The sequence below is a fragment of the Zingiber officinale genome, chromosome 5B (genome assembly GCF_018446385.1).
Source record: "Zingiber officinale cultivar Zhangliang chromosome 5B, Zo_v1.1, whole genome shotgun sequence".
In the NCBI taxonomy this organism is placed as follows: Eukaryota; Viridiplantae; Streptophyta; class Magnoliopsida; order Zingiberales; family Zingiberaceae; genus Zingiber; species Zingiber officinale.
Genome location: NC_055995.1, coordinates 107,486,917 through 107,504,148, shown reverse-complemented (window position 1 = coordinate 107,504,148; position 17,232 = coordinate 107,486,917). Strand labels below are relative to the sequence as shown.

The window sequence follows — 17,232 nt, the reverse complement described above, 5'->3', positions numbered from 1 at the left end:
TTGCTTCCCCCACAAGTTTTGAGGTAAGCCTGAATTTATCAACAAAGCATTCATCATTTCTTTTAGTGTCCGATTTTTACGTTCGGCAACACCGTTTGATTGAGGTGAGTAAGGTGCCGTTGTTTGATGGATAATGCCAGATTCTGTACAAAATTCATCAAACGGTGCACCATATTCTCCACCTCTATCGCTTCGAATTATTTTAATTCGTTTGTCAAGTTGGTTTTCAACTTCTGTTTTATAGGTTCTGAACGCCTCTAGGGCTTCGTCTTTACTTCTTAAAAGAAAGACATAACAGAACTTTGTGCAGTCATCGATAAAAGTAATAAAATATTTTTTACCTCCTCTAGTTTGCACAAATTTCAAGTCACATAGATCACTATGTATTAACTCTAGAGGAGTTGTCGTCCTTTCCACCGAATGAAAAGGTAGTTTCGTCATTTTCGCTTCCACGCACACTTCACATTTGAGTGTTCCGTCAACATTGACGTTTGGTAATAAATTTAATTTGACGAGACGTTTGAGAGTATTATTATTCACATGTCCGAGTCGATCATGCCATAAATTAAAACACTCAACAACATAGCTGGAAGCATTTATTTTATTACCATCAAAATTTCGGAGTACAGGCATTACAACCATTTTGAATAGACCCTTTTCTAGGTACCCCTTTCCTACGAAGACACCATTCTTCGTAAGTACAAAGTTGTCTGACTGGAACACTAGCCTAAATCCGGCCTTGACCAATGCCGCTCCAGAAACTAGGTTCTTACTAATGTCGGGAACATGGAGTACATCAATGAGTGTTAGCTCCTTTCCGGACGTCATCTTCAGAACAACCTTTCCGAGTCCAACAATTGGCGACGTCGTGGAATTACCCATATAGAGCTTCCTGCCATTTATCGGAGTATACTTGGAGAACATCGCTTTATCGGAACAAATATGACGAGTTGCTCCAGTATCAATGAACCACTGCTTTGGGTTGGTATCCACCAAGTTGGCTTCAAATACAACCGCAGTGAGATCCAAGTCCTCAAGAGAGGTTGCGACATGATTCGCAACATCCTTTGGCCCCTTGGTTGGCTTCTTTGGGCGTCTGCAGTCCTTGGATAGGTGTCCTGCCTTTCCACAGTTCTAGCAGGAGCCTTTGAACTTCTTTGCTTGAGCCTTCTTTTTGAACTACTTCGGCTTTTGGCGCTCGGCTCGACCAGGTTGGACATTTCGTCTATAGTCCGCTTGGTTCCTCTGGAGTCGGATAACTTTCGATTATCCTCCTCTATTCGTAACCTCAGGATCAGGTCTTGCAGCCCTATTTCCTTTTGCTTGTGCTTTAGGTAATTCTTGAAATCCTTCCATGACGGAGGGAGCTTCTCAATTACCGCAGCAACTGCGAATGTCTCGTTCAGCTTCATGCCTTCGGCGTCCAGATCATGCAATATTAATTGCATATCTTGGACTTGAGATGAGACGCTTTTTGAGTCCACCATCTTGAAATCCAGAAACCGACCGACGATGAATTTCTTCAATCCAGCATTTTCGGTCTTGTATTTCTTCTCAAGGGATTCCCACAAAGATTTCGCCGTCTCCAGAGAACAATATACGTTATATAACGTGTTGTCCAAGGCGTTGAGTATATAATTGCGGCACAGAAAATCTCCATGAGACCACGCATCGCTAGCAGCCTTACTACCTTCCGTAGCGGCCGGCGTGTCTTCGTGCAAAAATCGTACAAGGTTTAGCGTTGTTAGATAAAACAACATCTTCTACTGTCATCTTTTGAAGTCGGTTCCGGTGAATTTCTCCGGCTTTTCTCCGTGCGGAATGGTTGTCGGAATGGCGGTCGCAATGGCGGTCGGAACGGCCGTCGGAATGTCGTTGGTAGCCATATCAGTTTGCAGGAAATATCGTTTACGACTGTTAACACCAGGTAGCTTCTGGAGTATGCAAACTGATCATCGAGGCTAGTGTTCGACACTATCTCCGTAAACGATATTGCTCCGCTACGGTGCTTAACGGATTGTTGCAATTCGTTCCCAAGATACAACGACGACGAACGTCTCGGAATCGTAGCACTCCGACTTCCGAGACCAGCGAACCTTTTAGTAGACTTCTTGGACTCTTGAATGCACAAGATGAGATGAATGCTTGAGGAAGAGAAGAGAAGAGAAGATGGATTCCGCCGTACAAACGCAGGCACTGCAATGTCACCTGGAGCATAATTTTAAGCTCCTCAATGCTAAGTGCAAAGTGCGCCTACAAAGCGCCCATTGCGCACGTGGCGGGTGGCGGGCTCACAGGTGCGAGCACCTGCTCGCCCTAGGCTAAGGGGTCACCTGTCCTTTTATTTTTTGTGTTAACTCCATTAACACATCTTCATTAATAAGTAGAGAATACACATCGAGAATTTCCGATGTGGGACTATTCTCCTATGCACTTTATTAATGAATAACAAATGTTATTTTGGGTTAACTTTAAACATTAATTTCTCATTCACCCTTAATCGGTTTTGAGCAAATTAATAGTCTAAATCTATCTACGCGAATCGTAGATTTCAATTTTGAAGTCAATTACGACTTTCAACAATTGATGGCTTCCTTCCTCTAAATCATTTTGGTCCATTTAAGGCCCCAATATCCAACAATAACTTCTAGTTTTCTTTTGTTGTCGTACATATTATATATTAATTATATTATGCCTTAATTAGATTATTTTCGTTAAAGGTTTTTTCCCACCTCTAAAAGATTTCCAGAAAGGAGACCATTTAATTGGATCATCATTTTTTTATTAATCTGTGCATTGCAATTTTGGGTAAGTTCATTGCAAGTTTAGCTAATTCATATTTGGTTAAATTCATTGCTAGTTTAGCTAATTCATATTTGATTAAGTTCATTGCAAGATTAGTTAGTTTGAGTTTGGTTTAATGAATTACAAACTTATTTACTTAGATTGTCAATTTCATATTTAACTTAGTTTATTTTATCAATCAGATAATTTAATTTATTCCGCTGCTTATTTATTTCAGCGGATTCATTTCCGTTGCAAATCCCTCAAGAAAGCAAGGCTAGAGTGGAGTCAATCTTAATATTTGTAGAAATTAAGAAAAAGTAAATATTAGTCATATTATTGAATTCAAAATTTAAAATTGATACTTAGAAATACAGAGTATAAGATTTTATATATTTCAGTTAAGAAACTCTAAACTTTAAATATAAAATAGAAAAAGACTAAATTATCCTAAAAACTATAAACAAATAAATATATATATAATCTAACATTCTCTCTCAAATTCACGATCCTACAGCTAGAAGCATGGAGAGTTTATTAGATAAAAAATGAAAACATGAAGCGAAATGTGACTTGGTAAACATATGAGCAATCTGTAACTTTGAAGGAACAAAAGGTAATGTGATAGTATCAATCTAAAGATGGTGACAAGTAATGTGAATCAATTTCAATATATTTCGTCTGTTCATGAAAAACTGAATTGCATGTAATTTGAATGACACTCTGATTATCACAATATAATGGAGTAGGTTGATGAAGAGGGATACTCATATCCTCAAGCAATCAACGCAACCAAACTATCTCATAAGTAGTTGAGGTCATAGCACGATACTCAGTTTCTGTGGAAGATTTAGAAATAACATCTTGCTTCTTACTCTTCCAAGAAATGAGGGAATCACTAAGATAAACGTAGAAGCTAGTAGTAGATTTACGATCCATGGGATCATTAGCCCAATTCGCATCAGAGTATACATGTAGTCCAAGAGATAAAGTATAAGGAAATAAAAGTCTTTGAAATTGAGTGTCCCAAAGATATCTAAGAATACGAATAACAGTAGTCCAATGAACTGTAGTTGGTGCAGTGATAAATTGACTAACCACATAAACAGCATACGCAATATTTGGACGAGTCATGGTGAGATAAACCAAGCTTCCAACAAAATTTTTGTACAAACTAGGATTTGATAAAGGTGAGCCATCAAATGGAGAATATCGAGCATTAGTCTCAATAGGAGTATCAACGACTCTATTATCAGTAAGACGACCACACTCAATCAGATCAGATATATACTTTGATTGGGATAAAAGATAATCTTTTAGAGAATAAGTAACCTCAATGCCCAGAAAGTAGCGTAGTATACCCAAGTCTTTTATAGCAAAACAACAAGCCAACTCAAACTTCAGGGAAGCAATTCCATCAGAATCATCATCAGTAATAATCATGTCATCAACATATAATGATAAAAGAATATGTCCTGCACTCATATATCTAACAAACAATGCTAAATCATGATTACTAGAATGAAAATCAAGCGAAGTAATCACTACAGAGAACTTCTCAAACGAAGCATGAGGTACTTATTTGAGACCATAAAGCGCTTTACGAAGCCTACAAATTTCATCAGGTTAGTGTGAAATACCAGGAGGAGGTGTCATATAAACTTCTTCATGAAGATCACCATTTAGAAATGCATTCTTGACATCCATCTAAGATATTCTCCATCGACAAGCAGAAACAACAACAATCATAGTACGAACAATCGTCATTTTTGCAACAGGAGTAAATGTTGCCTCATAATCAATGTCATACTCTTGAGAATAACCTTTAGCAACCAGACGAGCTTTGTATCGTTCAATAGATCCATCAGATTTAATTTTGATCTTATATACCCAATGAGAACCAATAGTGTGTTTTCCTGGTGGCAACGGAACAAAATCCCATGTATGAGTCTGATGCAAAGTAATTAGTTCTTCAGCCATAGCACTCTATGAAAGTGGGTTATAAACAGCTTCTGTATAGGATACAGGCTTAGAAAGGCAATGAATAGATGCAATAAATGAAGCAAAAGAATGAGAATAACAAGAGTAAGTAAAATCTGACAGTTTAGTAGATTTATGAACACGAGTGGATTGACGATGGTGGAGAGAAGAATCATCTGCAATCTCAGGAGATGATTGGGTAGTGATAGAAGGAGGAGCAAGTGGCGTAAATATCTCAGGAACCAATGTACTAAATTTAGTTGAGCTACCAGTAGGAGCTGTGAGTGAAACTTCCTCAGTGTTGGTACTGAAAGGATCAATACAAAGCAGATCTGACTTTGTCATATTATGCGAACTATTTGGAATAGAAAAGAATAGAATATGCTCAAGAAACACAACATGATGAGAGACATAGAATTTTTGACTAATGGGATCAATGCAACGATATCCTTTTTGAGTAATACCATAATCCAAAAAGACACAAAAAGCAAACCGAGAAGCTAATTTATTACGCTCAACATGTGGACGAAGGACAAATTAAGTATAACCAAAAACACACAAAGAGGAATAGAGAGGAGCATGCCTATATAATTTTTCAAAAGGTGATAAGTCTAAATTGTGTAAGGTTAAAATTCTATTAATCACGTGAGCAGCGGTAAGGATTGCTTCTCTCCAAAAGGTACTAGGAACATCAGCCAATAATAAAAATGAATGGGTTGTTTCAACAAGATGTCTATATTTTAGTTCAGTCACACTATTCTGTTCAGGAGTATCTATACAAGAGGTTTGTTGAATAGTATCATCCGAATTAAGTAATTGTGAAAAATGATTCGAAGTATATTTACCCCCCAAATCATAACGAAAACACTTTATGACACTAGAATGTTGAGTTTTTACAAGAGCTCTGAAGTTGTTAAAAATGGTAACATAATCAGACATGTGTTTCATAAAATAGACTCAAGTATAACGAATACAATCATCAATAAATGAAACATAATACCTTAACCCTTCTTTTGTAGAAATAGGAGAGGGTCCTACACATCTAAATGGATAAGATCAAATGGAGCAAAAGAAAAATAAATACTTTTAGAAAATGATAGGATAAAAAATTTGGCCAGTTTACAACCACTACAATCAGAAATATCAAAACTTTTTAAAGTCTTAATACTCCTGTAGAAGCTAAAAACTGTAAACGAGATACTGAAACATGATCTAAACGAGAGTACCACAAATAAAAATCAGAAGATGAATGACTCGGATGAAAAGATGATAAATCCACACTCGAAGCTACAACTTCTGGTATTTTGAGTTGATCTAAAACATAGAGTCCTCCTTGCCTACAACATGTCTCAATCAGCCTGTAAGATTACGGGTCCTGAATGTTGGTCCCCGTGGTTGTTTTGATGTGATCAACCAAGTTAGGTTATGTCCTGTTTGGTTTTGAACCCTGTGTCTAAGTGTGCAGGAGCTCAGGAGCGCAGGAAGTCGAGCTGAAGACGCAGCTAGCGAGAAGGACGATACGGGAAGGGAGCCGACGAGCTCGGTGTGTCTGAAGGACGAAAGAGCTGTGGAAGAGTACACTGGTGGACGAGAAGAACGTGCACGACGTTCGAGGGACAAGAAGCCGGGGCGGAAGCCTGCTCAAGGAGAAGGTCGGAAATTAGATTCGGATGAGCCCTATTTCGGTTGGCCGCAATCACCCAAGAAATCAGGACTTCGGAAGCTGAAAAGGAGAAAAAGAGAAGTTGGAGCTATTTATACCCTACAGCATTGAGAGCACCCTCATGGCGTTGAGGGCGCCCTCCATGGTGTTGAGGGTGCCCTCCACATTGAGGGCACCCTCCATGGCGTTGAGGGCACCCTCAACCCAATCTTTGTGACCGTTAGCATGCGGATAAAGGTTTATCCACTTATCCCCTTGAAGGCACCCTCAAGACTCGAGATAGGATTTCCAGGAGCTATATAAAAGCCCCTGGAGCTAGGAAATAATCAATTCAACTCTGTATTCAATTCCTAGCAAAGTTTAAGAGCTTTCAGTGTGTAAAAGGCTTCTCCGCCTTCAAAGAAGGAGATTCTGTCTAAGCTGTTCAACTGTCTTGGATTAACAACCACCTACGTTGTAACCAAGTCAAATCCCTGAGTCTTCTCTCTTTCTTTTCTATTATTTGATTTTATTTTACTGTTGCTATTTTAAGAGTTGAAAGCACGAGGAGGGTATATTTTATTTTGTAGGCAATTCATCTCTCCCCTCTTGTCGGCCCCGCTGCACCAACGCTGAACATAACAATTGTATGAAGAAAAAAAGATTAGGTATCCAAATAAGCATAATTGACTAATAGAAACAAGATTTAAAGTAAGACTCATAATATAATAAATATTAGTAAGAGATAAACAAGATGTAACAATTGAACCGACATCTACTAATGACATAGGAGTACCATCAGCAGTCACAATAAATATAGATGAACGGGGAGAAAAAGAAACAAAAGATAATAAATTAGATGACATATGATGGGAGGCACCAGAGTCCAAAATCCATAAGGATGAATATATATCTGAAATACCAGACAATGACAAATCTATATGAGAGGAAGTTGACATAGCAAAGGGTTGTGAAACAAGGAACTGTTGAAACTGCTTCAACATATACGGATTAGATTTCCATAAAGCATCTGCACGACCAGCCATGATGACAGAGCGAATAATACTTAGAATAACCAAACTGTAAAGATACACATTTATACGATCCATAAAAACTGGTGTCAGGATGACCCGTGGTCACACAGAGAATTCGAGGCAAAAAAGGATGTCACACGTAGAAATCGACAGCACAGGGTGTCGGTGTCGAAATCAGTAGAAAAGAACGTCAATGCCAAAATCGATAATACTGGGTGTCGACACTGAAATCTATAGAAAAGAGCGTTGGTGTCGAAATCGACAGAAAAGAGCGATGGCGTCGAAATCGACAGAAAAGAACGTTGGCATTGAAATCGGCAGAAAAGAGCGTCGACATCGAAATCGGCAGAAAAGAGCATCGACATCGAAATCGACGGGACAAGGAGTCAGCGCCGAAATCGACAGAAAAGAGCGCCAACGATGAAACTAGTAGCAAGGGTGTCAGTGTCGAAATTGATAGCAACAGTAGGAGACGACAGCGACAACATGAAGCAATAACATGGGACAATAGAAAAAAAATAGATCAGAGAAGGAGAATCTGAATACCATGTAGAAATTAAAAAAAAAACTAATCATATTATTAAATCCAAAATTGATACTTAAAAATATATAGTATAAAATCTTATATAATTAAGTAAAAAAATCTTAAACTCTAAATATAAAAAAAATAAATTATCTGAAAAATTATAAACAAATAAATATATATAATTTAATAATATTATCATCAAAAGTTACATGTGTGCATTAAACAATGTGGAGGAGGAAGAGAGGTTGTGAACAATGCCGAAGATGGAAGCATGTAGATACATTGATTAATAGGATAAATTAATCAAACCAATTAAATTTAAAAATTAATTTGACTTTTTCAAAAGTTTATTTTTAAAAAAAATCAATTAATTTAATTATTTTAATTTAATTCAATTTTAAAATTTTTTATTCGATTAAATTTAATTTTAAATTGAATCCAAAGTTTTAGATCAAAACCTAAATTTTATTAAAACGAACTAAATATTCTAGATCTAATTAAAAAAAATTATTTAATTCAGTTCATTTGATTTTCAACTAACTTGATTGATATTTTATGAGTTCGATTTATTTAATTTTTACTAAAAACTCGGTAATTTTATTAGTCCACAAAAAAAATCAATTCAATTCTAATAATTAAATTTTAACCCAATACTCACAGAAGGAAAATACGCTTTGATGGGTTCAATACTTAGAGCATCCATAATGCTCTAACATTATAACATCTATCATCTCATCAAAAAGTATAGGATTCACTGTCACATACTTATTATAACAACATTCTTCTTTCACCCATAACCCTTTTAATGTTAATACTCATTATTCATGGGCTCCACCATCCACTCACTCATTTTAACATTATAATAGCATATTAAATAAATATGTTTTATACATGTTTTAAAATATTTAAATTATTATTATTATTTTAAATAATAATCTTACATTTGTTCAAAAAATAAACGTTTAATAATCTTATTTTATTATTAACTATAATAAAATATTTTGCAACGGCTAATTTACAACGGTAAGTTTCCAATGGCTAGTTGTAACGCCTAGTTTGCAATGGCTAGTTTCCAACGGCTAGTTATAACAGCTAGTTTGCAACGGCTAGTTGTAACAGCTAGTTTCCAACGACTTGTTTATAACGACTATTTTACAAAATTATAATAATTAAAAATCACATTAATCGAAATGAGAAATACAATAATTAAAAATTACAATCACTCAAAAATATAATAATACTAGAAAATGAACGTTAAGTAAACAATTCAGATATTCCATCTTGACCTAATATCCTTGCATAGACATTCATGTATGATAAGCTGCTCCTTTGTCATCTGCGAGGTGTCTTTGTTCAATATTTCGTACTCCTTCAACTTCAAGCGACGATTCTTAGCTTCAGATTTGGACAATACAACTTTTGCCTTAATCTCCTATACTTCGAGTTGTTTTTGTTTCAAATCGACTTCAGACTTTTTCACGCTTGTGTACTCAGTGAACTTTGTGATAATATTGTTGTAGTTTACTCTCAGATCCTCTATGGTCGATTTTACTTTATCTTTTCCCTTTCTTTTTGCTGCCTTTTGCCCCATTGGACGAGTATCTTCATAATCCAGGTCTATACTCACATCTTGGTTGGAGGAGGTGTTGCTTGCTCCCGACTCTGAGGTCCTCGTCTTCTTTGTGACCACAAAGTGATCAGCGGACTGTGGAGTAAACATTGGACGGTCTTTGACAATTCTCCACACATGTTCGAGATTGAATGCAACACCATTGTTTTCGGATAGATATTTTTCGTACGCAAACCTCAATATATCTTCATCACTGTGACCACTTCGATATGAACTATAAATACTATTATAATTTGTGTTGAATCGATATACCTTCTTTTGGATTGTATTGTGCCAATGTGACCGTATAACATTTGCACTTCTGGTGTTTGAACTTAGGGGAAGATTCTCATTGTAGTAGCTTGCAACGCGTCCCCAAAAAACATCCGCCTTTTGATCATTGCCGATTATTGGATCATCACTGATAGTGACAAAACTTCTCGCTAAGACCTCGTCTTCAACCTTTGTCCAACTTGAACGCTTTCTTGTACCCTCAGCATTGAAACCATCTTTTCTAAATTGACCACCTCAATTGGGGATTCACGGTCGGAAAGTTGAGTCTCGGGAACAAAAGTCGGAGTTGCAGGTTTATTCGACATCGAAGGAGTGAAAGACATACCAATTGTGTGCGGGGTACCATATCTATGAACAACCGACGGCGTGAAATATGGATGGCTCATGTTTAGCCAATATTCAACTGGAAGCGATTGATATGGACCTCGAGGGGCATAATTCAGATGATTCATAGAATTTCCAAAACCTTGGACATTTTAAAGATTTTGTGGAGGAAACGGCATATTGGGAAATGGATATGGGTATTGATAATTTGGTGAAATTTGTGGATTTTGGGAAGATGAATATTCTTGCGACATGTTTGTAGAATTCAAGAAATTTGTAAAAATTATCCTATTATTTTCATCTATTTTGGATAGAAAATAAGATGGTAAGAACTTGAAAAAATAGATGGGAAGAAAATTTAGAGAGTAAAATTGAAAGAGTAGTGAGTGAAAATGAAAATTGTGCACATATGGATGGATATTTATAGTCGAAATTTCAAACTAGCCGTTAAAAAGTAACCGTTAAATAACTAGCCGTTATTTAATTTTTAATTTAAAAATATAAATCTGTTATTTAAAAAAATCATTATTTAAAAACTTATATTTAAAAAAGCCGTTGCATGTGCCGTTGGTAAAAAAAAAATTTAACAAGCCGTTGCATGTGCCGTTGATAAAAAAATAAAAAAAAAAAAGTTTTACACATGGGGTGGACCCGCCCTGGCCCTGGCCCACCCCACAAACACTTGAACGCGTTCAAACTTTTGAACGCCACGTTAGCATCTTGCAACGCGACGTTAATGCACAATAACATTATAACGCGACGTTTAAAGTCGCGTTGTAAGCTCTTAGCCTTCTCTCGCGCGTAAGATAATTATCGACGCGCAGAAGAAAATTTGAGGAATAGAATTGACAAGTGAGAGGACAGATGTGGATTTAATTTTTAGAAAAGTGACAGATGTGGATTTTGAAGCTGACAGCTCTGCTAACTGACACACAAGTTAATTAGACACGGGAACTGGGACCTCCCTCTCAATTCGATAGTGGACTCCATCCTTGCAACCAGAGCAACATGAAGGCTTGATGGAGGATGGAACTAAAAAGGAAAATAATACTAGACTTCAATAGAATTACTAAGAACCTCTTTATCTAGGAGAAATCAACCCACAAGCTTTTGTTCTCCACAACGCCAGAATACTTGCTCCCTTGATTTTGGACGAGGAAAAAACTCAATGCAGCAAGACAAGATTAAAAACTCAATTTATGATCCTAGTTATCAGTTTGAAGATAATAAGAGATGAGGATCTTTACCATTCAGTAAAGCTGGTTCTGGCTGGCCAACAAAGCTAATGAAAGATAAATTGGAATATAGGTGAAGATGACTCATAAGCTTGCCCTTTATGAAACACTGGTTGCCTTATCCTCTTGTTGCTACTATAAACAACCAAATAGCAAATTACACCAGCTGAAAAGATTAACCCACAATATAGAAAATCCAGATAGCACGCCTCAAAGCATTTCATCTCCCAATCGATCTAGATCATCTCTCTAGCTCCATTTACGAATACCTGAAAATTTGATCTCTGAAATAGTACACTTTAAGTTGTTTCACTGCAACTGGAACAGTTCACAAACATTTCTGAAACAAAACCTATGAAACGGTAAAAACTCTTAAATAAATGGAAGTTGGACACCCTGGGCCTGACTTCATAAATTAAAACACATGTTTGATGAATGTGCAGAGAGGTGGCAAAGCAGAGCAGTGAAGGTCAAAGCAACCAACTTGATCATAGGGGAAATGTCAACACCCATGTGCTGTAGAAAAAAGAAAGCATTTCCGCAAAAAAAAATCGTTGTCATTAGAAAATGCAGAACATAATCATTCTGGATCTGGAAAAAGATGGTGAAAAGGACAGTCGGACTACAAAAATTCATAACATTGCGTTTTTCTTAGTCTACTTGAAATTGCAGCTACATCATTCAAGCAAGCCATTAACATGTCTCCACTGATTTGAAAACTACCAGATGCTCTATCAAAAAACAATACATTCACTTAAAGACAAACAACATGTCCTCAAATATTAACAATGATCAACACAATTCACTTGGTCTGAAACTCCAAATATATATTTGTATATAATTTTTTCTCTCTCAAGGCAAGTCATGCAATTCCAACTTGCTAGATCTGAGGGCACCTTTACACTACATATGTTAGAAGTAGTGAAAAACAATTAACCTTTAGTTTATGTTTGTGTTAAGGTGCAGAATGCCCTAAGAAGTCATACATTCATGTCTCTATAAAGTTATCATAATATAAATGTAAAAATTTCTCATCAATCAGACAACAATGAGAAATGAAGATCTCACAATCCAAATAATAGTTATCTTAATAAAATGGAATGACCAATAAAAGATATACATACCATTTGGAAAGAAGACGAGTACAGAACTGCCAGTTTATCAAATAATCTATCTGCAGAGTCATAACAATATGAGAGTAACTTATCATATGTTCTCTTGATAGACTAACTAGTTCCATCCCCTTTGGCAGTGGCCATATATTCTCCATCACTTTCCTTATTTTCAGCTAGAACAAATTCTGTATACAAGTTCTTCAAAGCAATGACAATTGTCATCAGCAGTGGACCCATAATGGCGCCCTAAAGAAAGAATGATAATTAAGACAAAGTAAAACTTTCATCTAAAGGAATAAATGTCAAAGAAGACTCCAGTTTTATTTTGATAGAGAAGCATCTGCTCCCAAAATGAAAATTATAACATAGATCTGCTTTACACCTTAGAAATAAAGAGGATTATTGTCCAAAGTAGTAAGTGGAACATTCCTTCGCAAAAAATTGAATGATATACTATTTGGTGCAGGTGGAATTTGTGATTATTTATCATCTGAGACAAACATCAACCTTATAAAGGTTCCCTGATAATATGAATTCTCATTCTTTTGTCCAAATAGTAAGATAATTTTTTTGAAGATGATCGCTACCTCTGGACATAAGTTACTGAAATCATTAATTCTTTGAGAATTAAGTTTAGACAGCTAAGTCCTAACAATTGCGAAAATACTTATACACATTCAGCCTCTATCCTTCAGATGGATTCCCATAGAAGATTTATCACAACTATCAAAAAAATAGCATGATAAACTGTCAGATTGGTAGGTTTGAGTAATGAAAATTTGATCAATATGAAACCATAAGACAGATTATTACCTCCAAAGCATTAGGGAACAATGTCATACCACCAATAATGCTGAGACCAGTGAGATACGCATTATAACCAGGTATATCCTCTTGAATTACAGAAGTACCGAAATCCATAAGCGTAAGGTGAATCACAGTTAATCCTATAGACCATATGTATTTTCCTTCCACAAACAGCTGCACTGCAGCAGGGAGTGATGAAACAAAAATGGGCAGCATTGGCAGCAATGAGCTAATAAATGCAAGCAGAGTTGATGTATACACAAAGTGAACTGAGCAGAATCTTAACAACAGCCATGTCAAACAAGCTTGGATGATGGCAATCTTTGCAGTCGCTAATAACACACTACTAATTGCATGATTGATAACCTCAACACAACGATATCTTGCATGTTTTGACAATGGTAACATCTCCACCACCTGCTCTGTGGCCCCGCCTGACTCAGAAGTAATCAGATAATACAATACTGATAGGAAAACCATCAACTGAGAAATAAAATTAACTACTTCTGCAGCACCTGATGCCACCTTCAGCGCAATGGAGACCATAAAATTGACACCCCCACCAAGCATCAATGTGCTGCTGGAAAGAACTTGTTTTGAGATATTGACACCTTGTATAGCAATTTCTTTTGCTCTCACCACCAGATCCTCTCTAGTAATCAGTAATTCCCTTAAAAATGAGTCCAATTCAATGTAGATCTTCCCCCAATCACGATTCTTGACGTGAGCGCTCAAAGATTGTAGCTTTACACTGTAAGGGTGAGGCGGCGAGACCACCAAAGATGTTGAAGCGCCATTTGAAAGATTCGCCGACTGGCTGATAAAGAAATGTCTGAAACCATTTGAGAAATCAGACAGGTTATACTGAATTGCCAAGCTATCGATTTGCTGCCAAACTGTGTCATAAAGCTTTGCAGAGTACTGATCCATCAGCCCTGGGATATCATTATCCTCCATCCACTTGTTGAATCCAATCCTCTCGGAGTAGTTGCTGCTTTGTACGTGGGATTTAAGTGATATCACGGCATCCTTTCCTTCTACTCCGATTTTGTAGGAGAAGAAGACGCCGCCGGCCAAGACGCCGATGATCACCCCCACGATTAAACCAACGGCGACGATGGTGTTGAGGTGCTTCAGGACGGTAGTCGTGAAAATTCCACCTCTTCCGTTGCCAGAGGAGTTGGACCGGCCAGCCGCAAAACTGGAATTTTTCACGGCCGAGGTAGCAGTGGGAACGACGAGGAGGCCGACGGCGAAGAGGGCGGCAGTTGCCACAGGGCCGAGTCGCTCGTAGGATATTACGAAGACCCAGAAGGAGATGAGCCAGCGTACGAGGATAGAGAAGCCGTCCCGGGGGGAGTTACGCACCTTGCGGCGGAGCACGGCAGCGCGGAGATCAGAAAGGGTGTCTGTGGAAGCGCGGAGCAGGGCGGCGGGGACAGCAAGGAGGGTGGAGACGAGACCAAGGCGGATGGGCGGCGACCAGAAGGCAACGACGGCGCTCTGGAGTTGACGAAGGGGGATGGAGCAGAGAAGCGCCCACATGAGGGGACGTACGAAGTCGTGAAGGAGACAATAGATTCCATAGAGTAGGAGGAGGGAGAAAGCAAGGCCAGCGTGGGCCATAGCGATGTAGAGAGCGAGTCGAGCGGCGGCGTGGGAATCGGTCGCCGGAGGCGACGGCGGAGGCTGTTGGGGTTGCAAGGACGCAGATTGGGGGACGCGGCGCGAGGAGGGAGGGGAAGGCGGACGAGAGGGGAATTGCTCGTCGGGCGGGCGGCGGAGGGAGGCGGAGCGGAACATCTCCGACCAAGGCAGATTAGCGTGAGGTTGTGGATCAGAGGAGGAGTAAGGGACGAGCTCCATTTCTTCTTGTCGTCTCCCTCTCCTACCCGGTTCGGCGCACAAGGAGATCAAGAGGGAGGTAAAAGCAGTGAGTCAAAATTCTAATGACAAAATTTTATTTAAGCCCTTAGTTTACTTACTCTGACAAAAACAATCTCTTGCTCGAAAAATTAGCATTTTAACGCCTGAAATTTAAAACCTTTATTAACATTCTTCCTACTCAAAATCTTTTCTCACTTTTAACAACATATGATGTCGTTTTAAAACTTTAGGAGGTGTAAAATGATAAATTTATATGAATAAAGGAAAAGGTAAATAGTTTGTTATTAATTTAAAAATAGGAGGCTGGAACACAAGAGTCAAACTATAGTCTTCTATTTTTAATAAAAAAAAGACATAAAAAAAACAAATAAAGGAAAGGTAGTTACAAAAAAAAAAAAAAAAAAGGGTTGCGAGAAAGGAAACTGAAGTGAGGATTTAAATTGCTCTGCAGTTATTTTGAAATGGATCTCACATTAAAATTATAAATTATTGGCTATCCCTCTCCCTCTCATAATTGAGATGCCGACCTTGCCTATTGGACCAAAATATACTTTTCTTTGAACTAGTTTGGTCGCGCTAACTTGACTTGAGCTTAATTTTGGATAAATATGGTGTTTACTTGAACAACAAAGGAAATAATTTTAAAATGAGACAAAATCAAAATAATTATCATCTGTCTGCAATGTTCCTCCTTTCCCTCACATCGCCTTGATCTCGATCATGCATGTTGTTCAATTGACATCTTCAATTGAAAATGGCCTCTTGTTGTCGTCCGACACTCCTATCATTTTAATCTTATTGATATATTTTTACCTCCTATGAGGCGTTCGTCCTCCTTATCGTCTATCCCCCTATGATGGCTTATGCGCACGATCAACTTATAGTTATTACCCAACCAATCCACATACTCGAGTCAACTCATGTTCTTTATTGGATCAACTCACCTTCATTTTGCAAGTCTACAAACCCTGCACTATCCCCTTTGATCATCTTCACATTCTTAGACAATTTGTGTGCCTGCTTATGTTAGTGTAATCAGTATCTAGAATTTTGATATTTGAAAATATACTTTTATTTGACCAAGTTTGACTAAAGGTCATCCAAATAAGACTTTATATTTGGAAGTGTGTCAAATCTAATCAGGTCAAGATTGATCGGATGATTAATAAAAGAAAGACCTAACTGAAAGTTACGAAAGGAAAAATCATAAATGGAGGTTAGGTGATAAGCCCCTCTTTGTCATACTACGGGTATATCAAACACAATTATATTACCAAATCATTTTACACTAATGTAACATAGAGATGACTTAAATCATCTCCCAACGAATGTAACGATAGAATTATAATTTTAGAATCATGTTATTTTATGATTTAGGATTTTTGCTATGGAAATGGGGAATTTGGATTTTTAGAACTAAACCTAATAATTGAATAATAATGCAAGTAATGGAAACTTAGTCTAACATAAATTGTGGTTGCAATGAATTAAAGAAAACACAAAGCAAGCATTAAATGAAACTAAGCATGAAATGAAATCTAGAGTAATTAACAAAACCTAACTAATCAAACCTAATGACATCCAAATGAAGAACAAACATCACTAACATAAGCATTGTTGCAACAACTAAAATCTAAGCTAAAGACACATTTCCGTCAAACACCTTATGAGCATACATCAAAGAACCCTACGTGCATGCAAATTTAAACATGGGAGGAAACATTTTTCCAATTCATTCATCAACCAACAAGAACAAAAATAACACATCAAGAAACATAAACCACATACGAAGAGATTAACCTAAGCTCGTGCTTACAGAGAGGATGAAGTTGGAGAGATTGCTATTTGGAATAGATGGAGAGGTAGCCATGGCATTGCTGGAAGGGAGTCGGTTCTCCTCTTCTAACCTGAAGAGGGAAAACAAACGGGTTGCTGGTTCAGAGAAGCTGCAGTCCCGAAGTGTTGACGATGAGTTTTCCTCCTCTTCAAACTCAA

The 17,232-nt window shown here is 37.5% G+C and overlaps 2 protein-coding genes across 7 annotated transcripts; both read right to left on the bottom strand.

The window, feature by feature from the left end:
- Positions 1–9,398: 9,398 nt before the first annotated feature.
- Positions 9,399–10,255, bottom strand: LOC121986901 (glutathione S-transferase T3-like). The gene is made up of 2 exons (XM_042540829.1): positions 10,038–10,255; positions 9,399–9,996 (listed from the first exon to the last, which is right to left on the bottom strand). The coding sequence occupies exons 1-2, from the start codon at positions 10,253–10,255 to the stop codon at positions 9,399–9,401; spliced, it is 816 nt and encodes a 271-aa protein (XP_042396763.1).
- A 636-nt stretch (positions 10,256–10,891) lies between these two features.
- Positions 10,892–15,275, bottom strand: LOC121985292. 6 transcript variants are annotated; one of them, XM_042538649.1, is made up of 4 exons: positions 13,357–15,275; positions 12,553–12,789; positions 11,441–11,697; positions 10,892–11,334 (listed from the first exon to the last, which is right to left on the bottom strand). In XM_042538649.1, the coding sequence occupies exons 1-2, from the start codon at positions 15,214–15,216 to the stop codon at positions 12,655–12,657; spliced, it is 1,995 nt and encodes a 664-aa protein (XP_042394583.1). In that variant the 5' UTR covers positions 15,217–15,275; the 3' UTR covers positions 10,892–11,334; positions 11,441–11,697; positions 12,553–12,654. The 6 variants fall into 6 exon arrangements, with proteins under 6 accessions (XP_042394583.1, XP_042394585.1, XP_042394584.1 ...); XM_042538651.1 differs by having other exon boundaries at positions 10,892–11,225; XM_042538650.1 differs by having other exon boundaries at positions 10,892–11,944.
- Between the last annotated feature and the right edge of the window lie 1,957 nt (positions 15,276–17,232).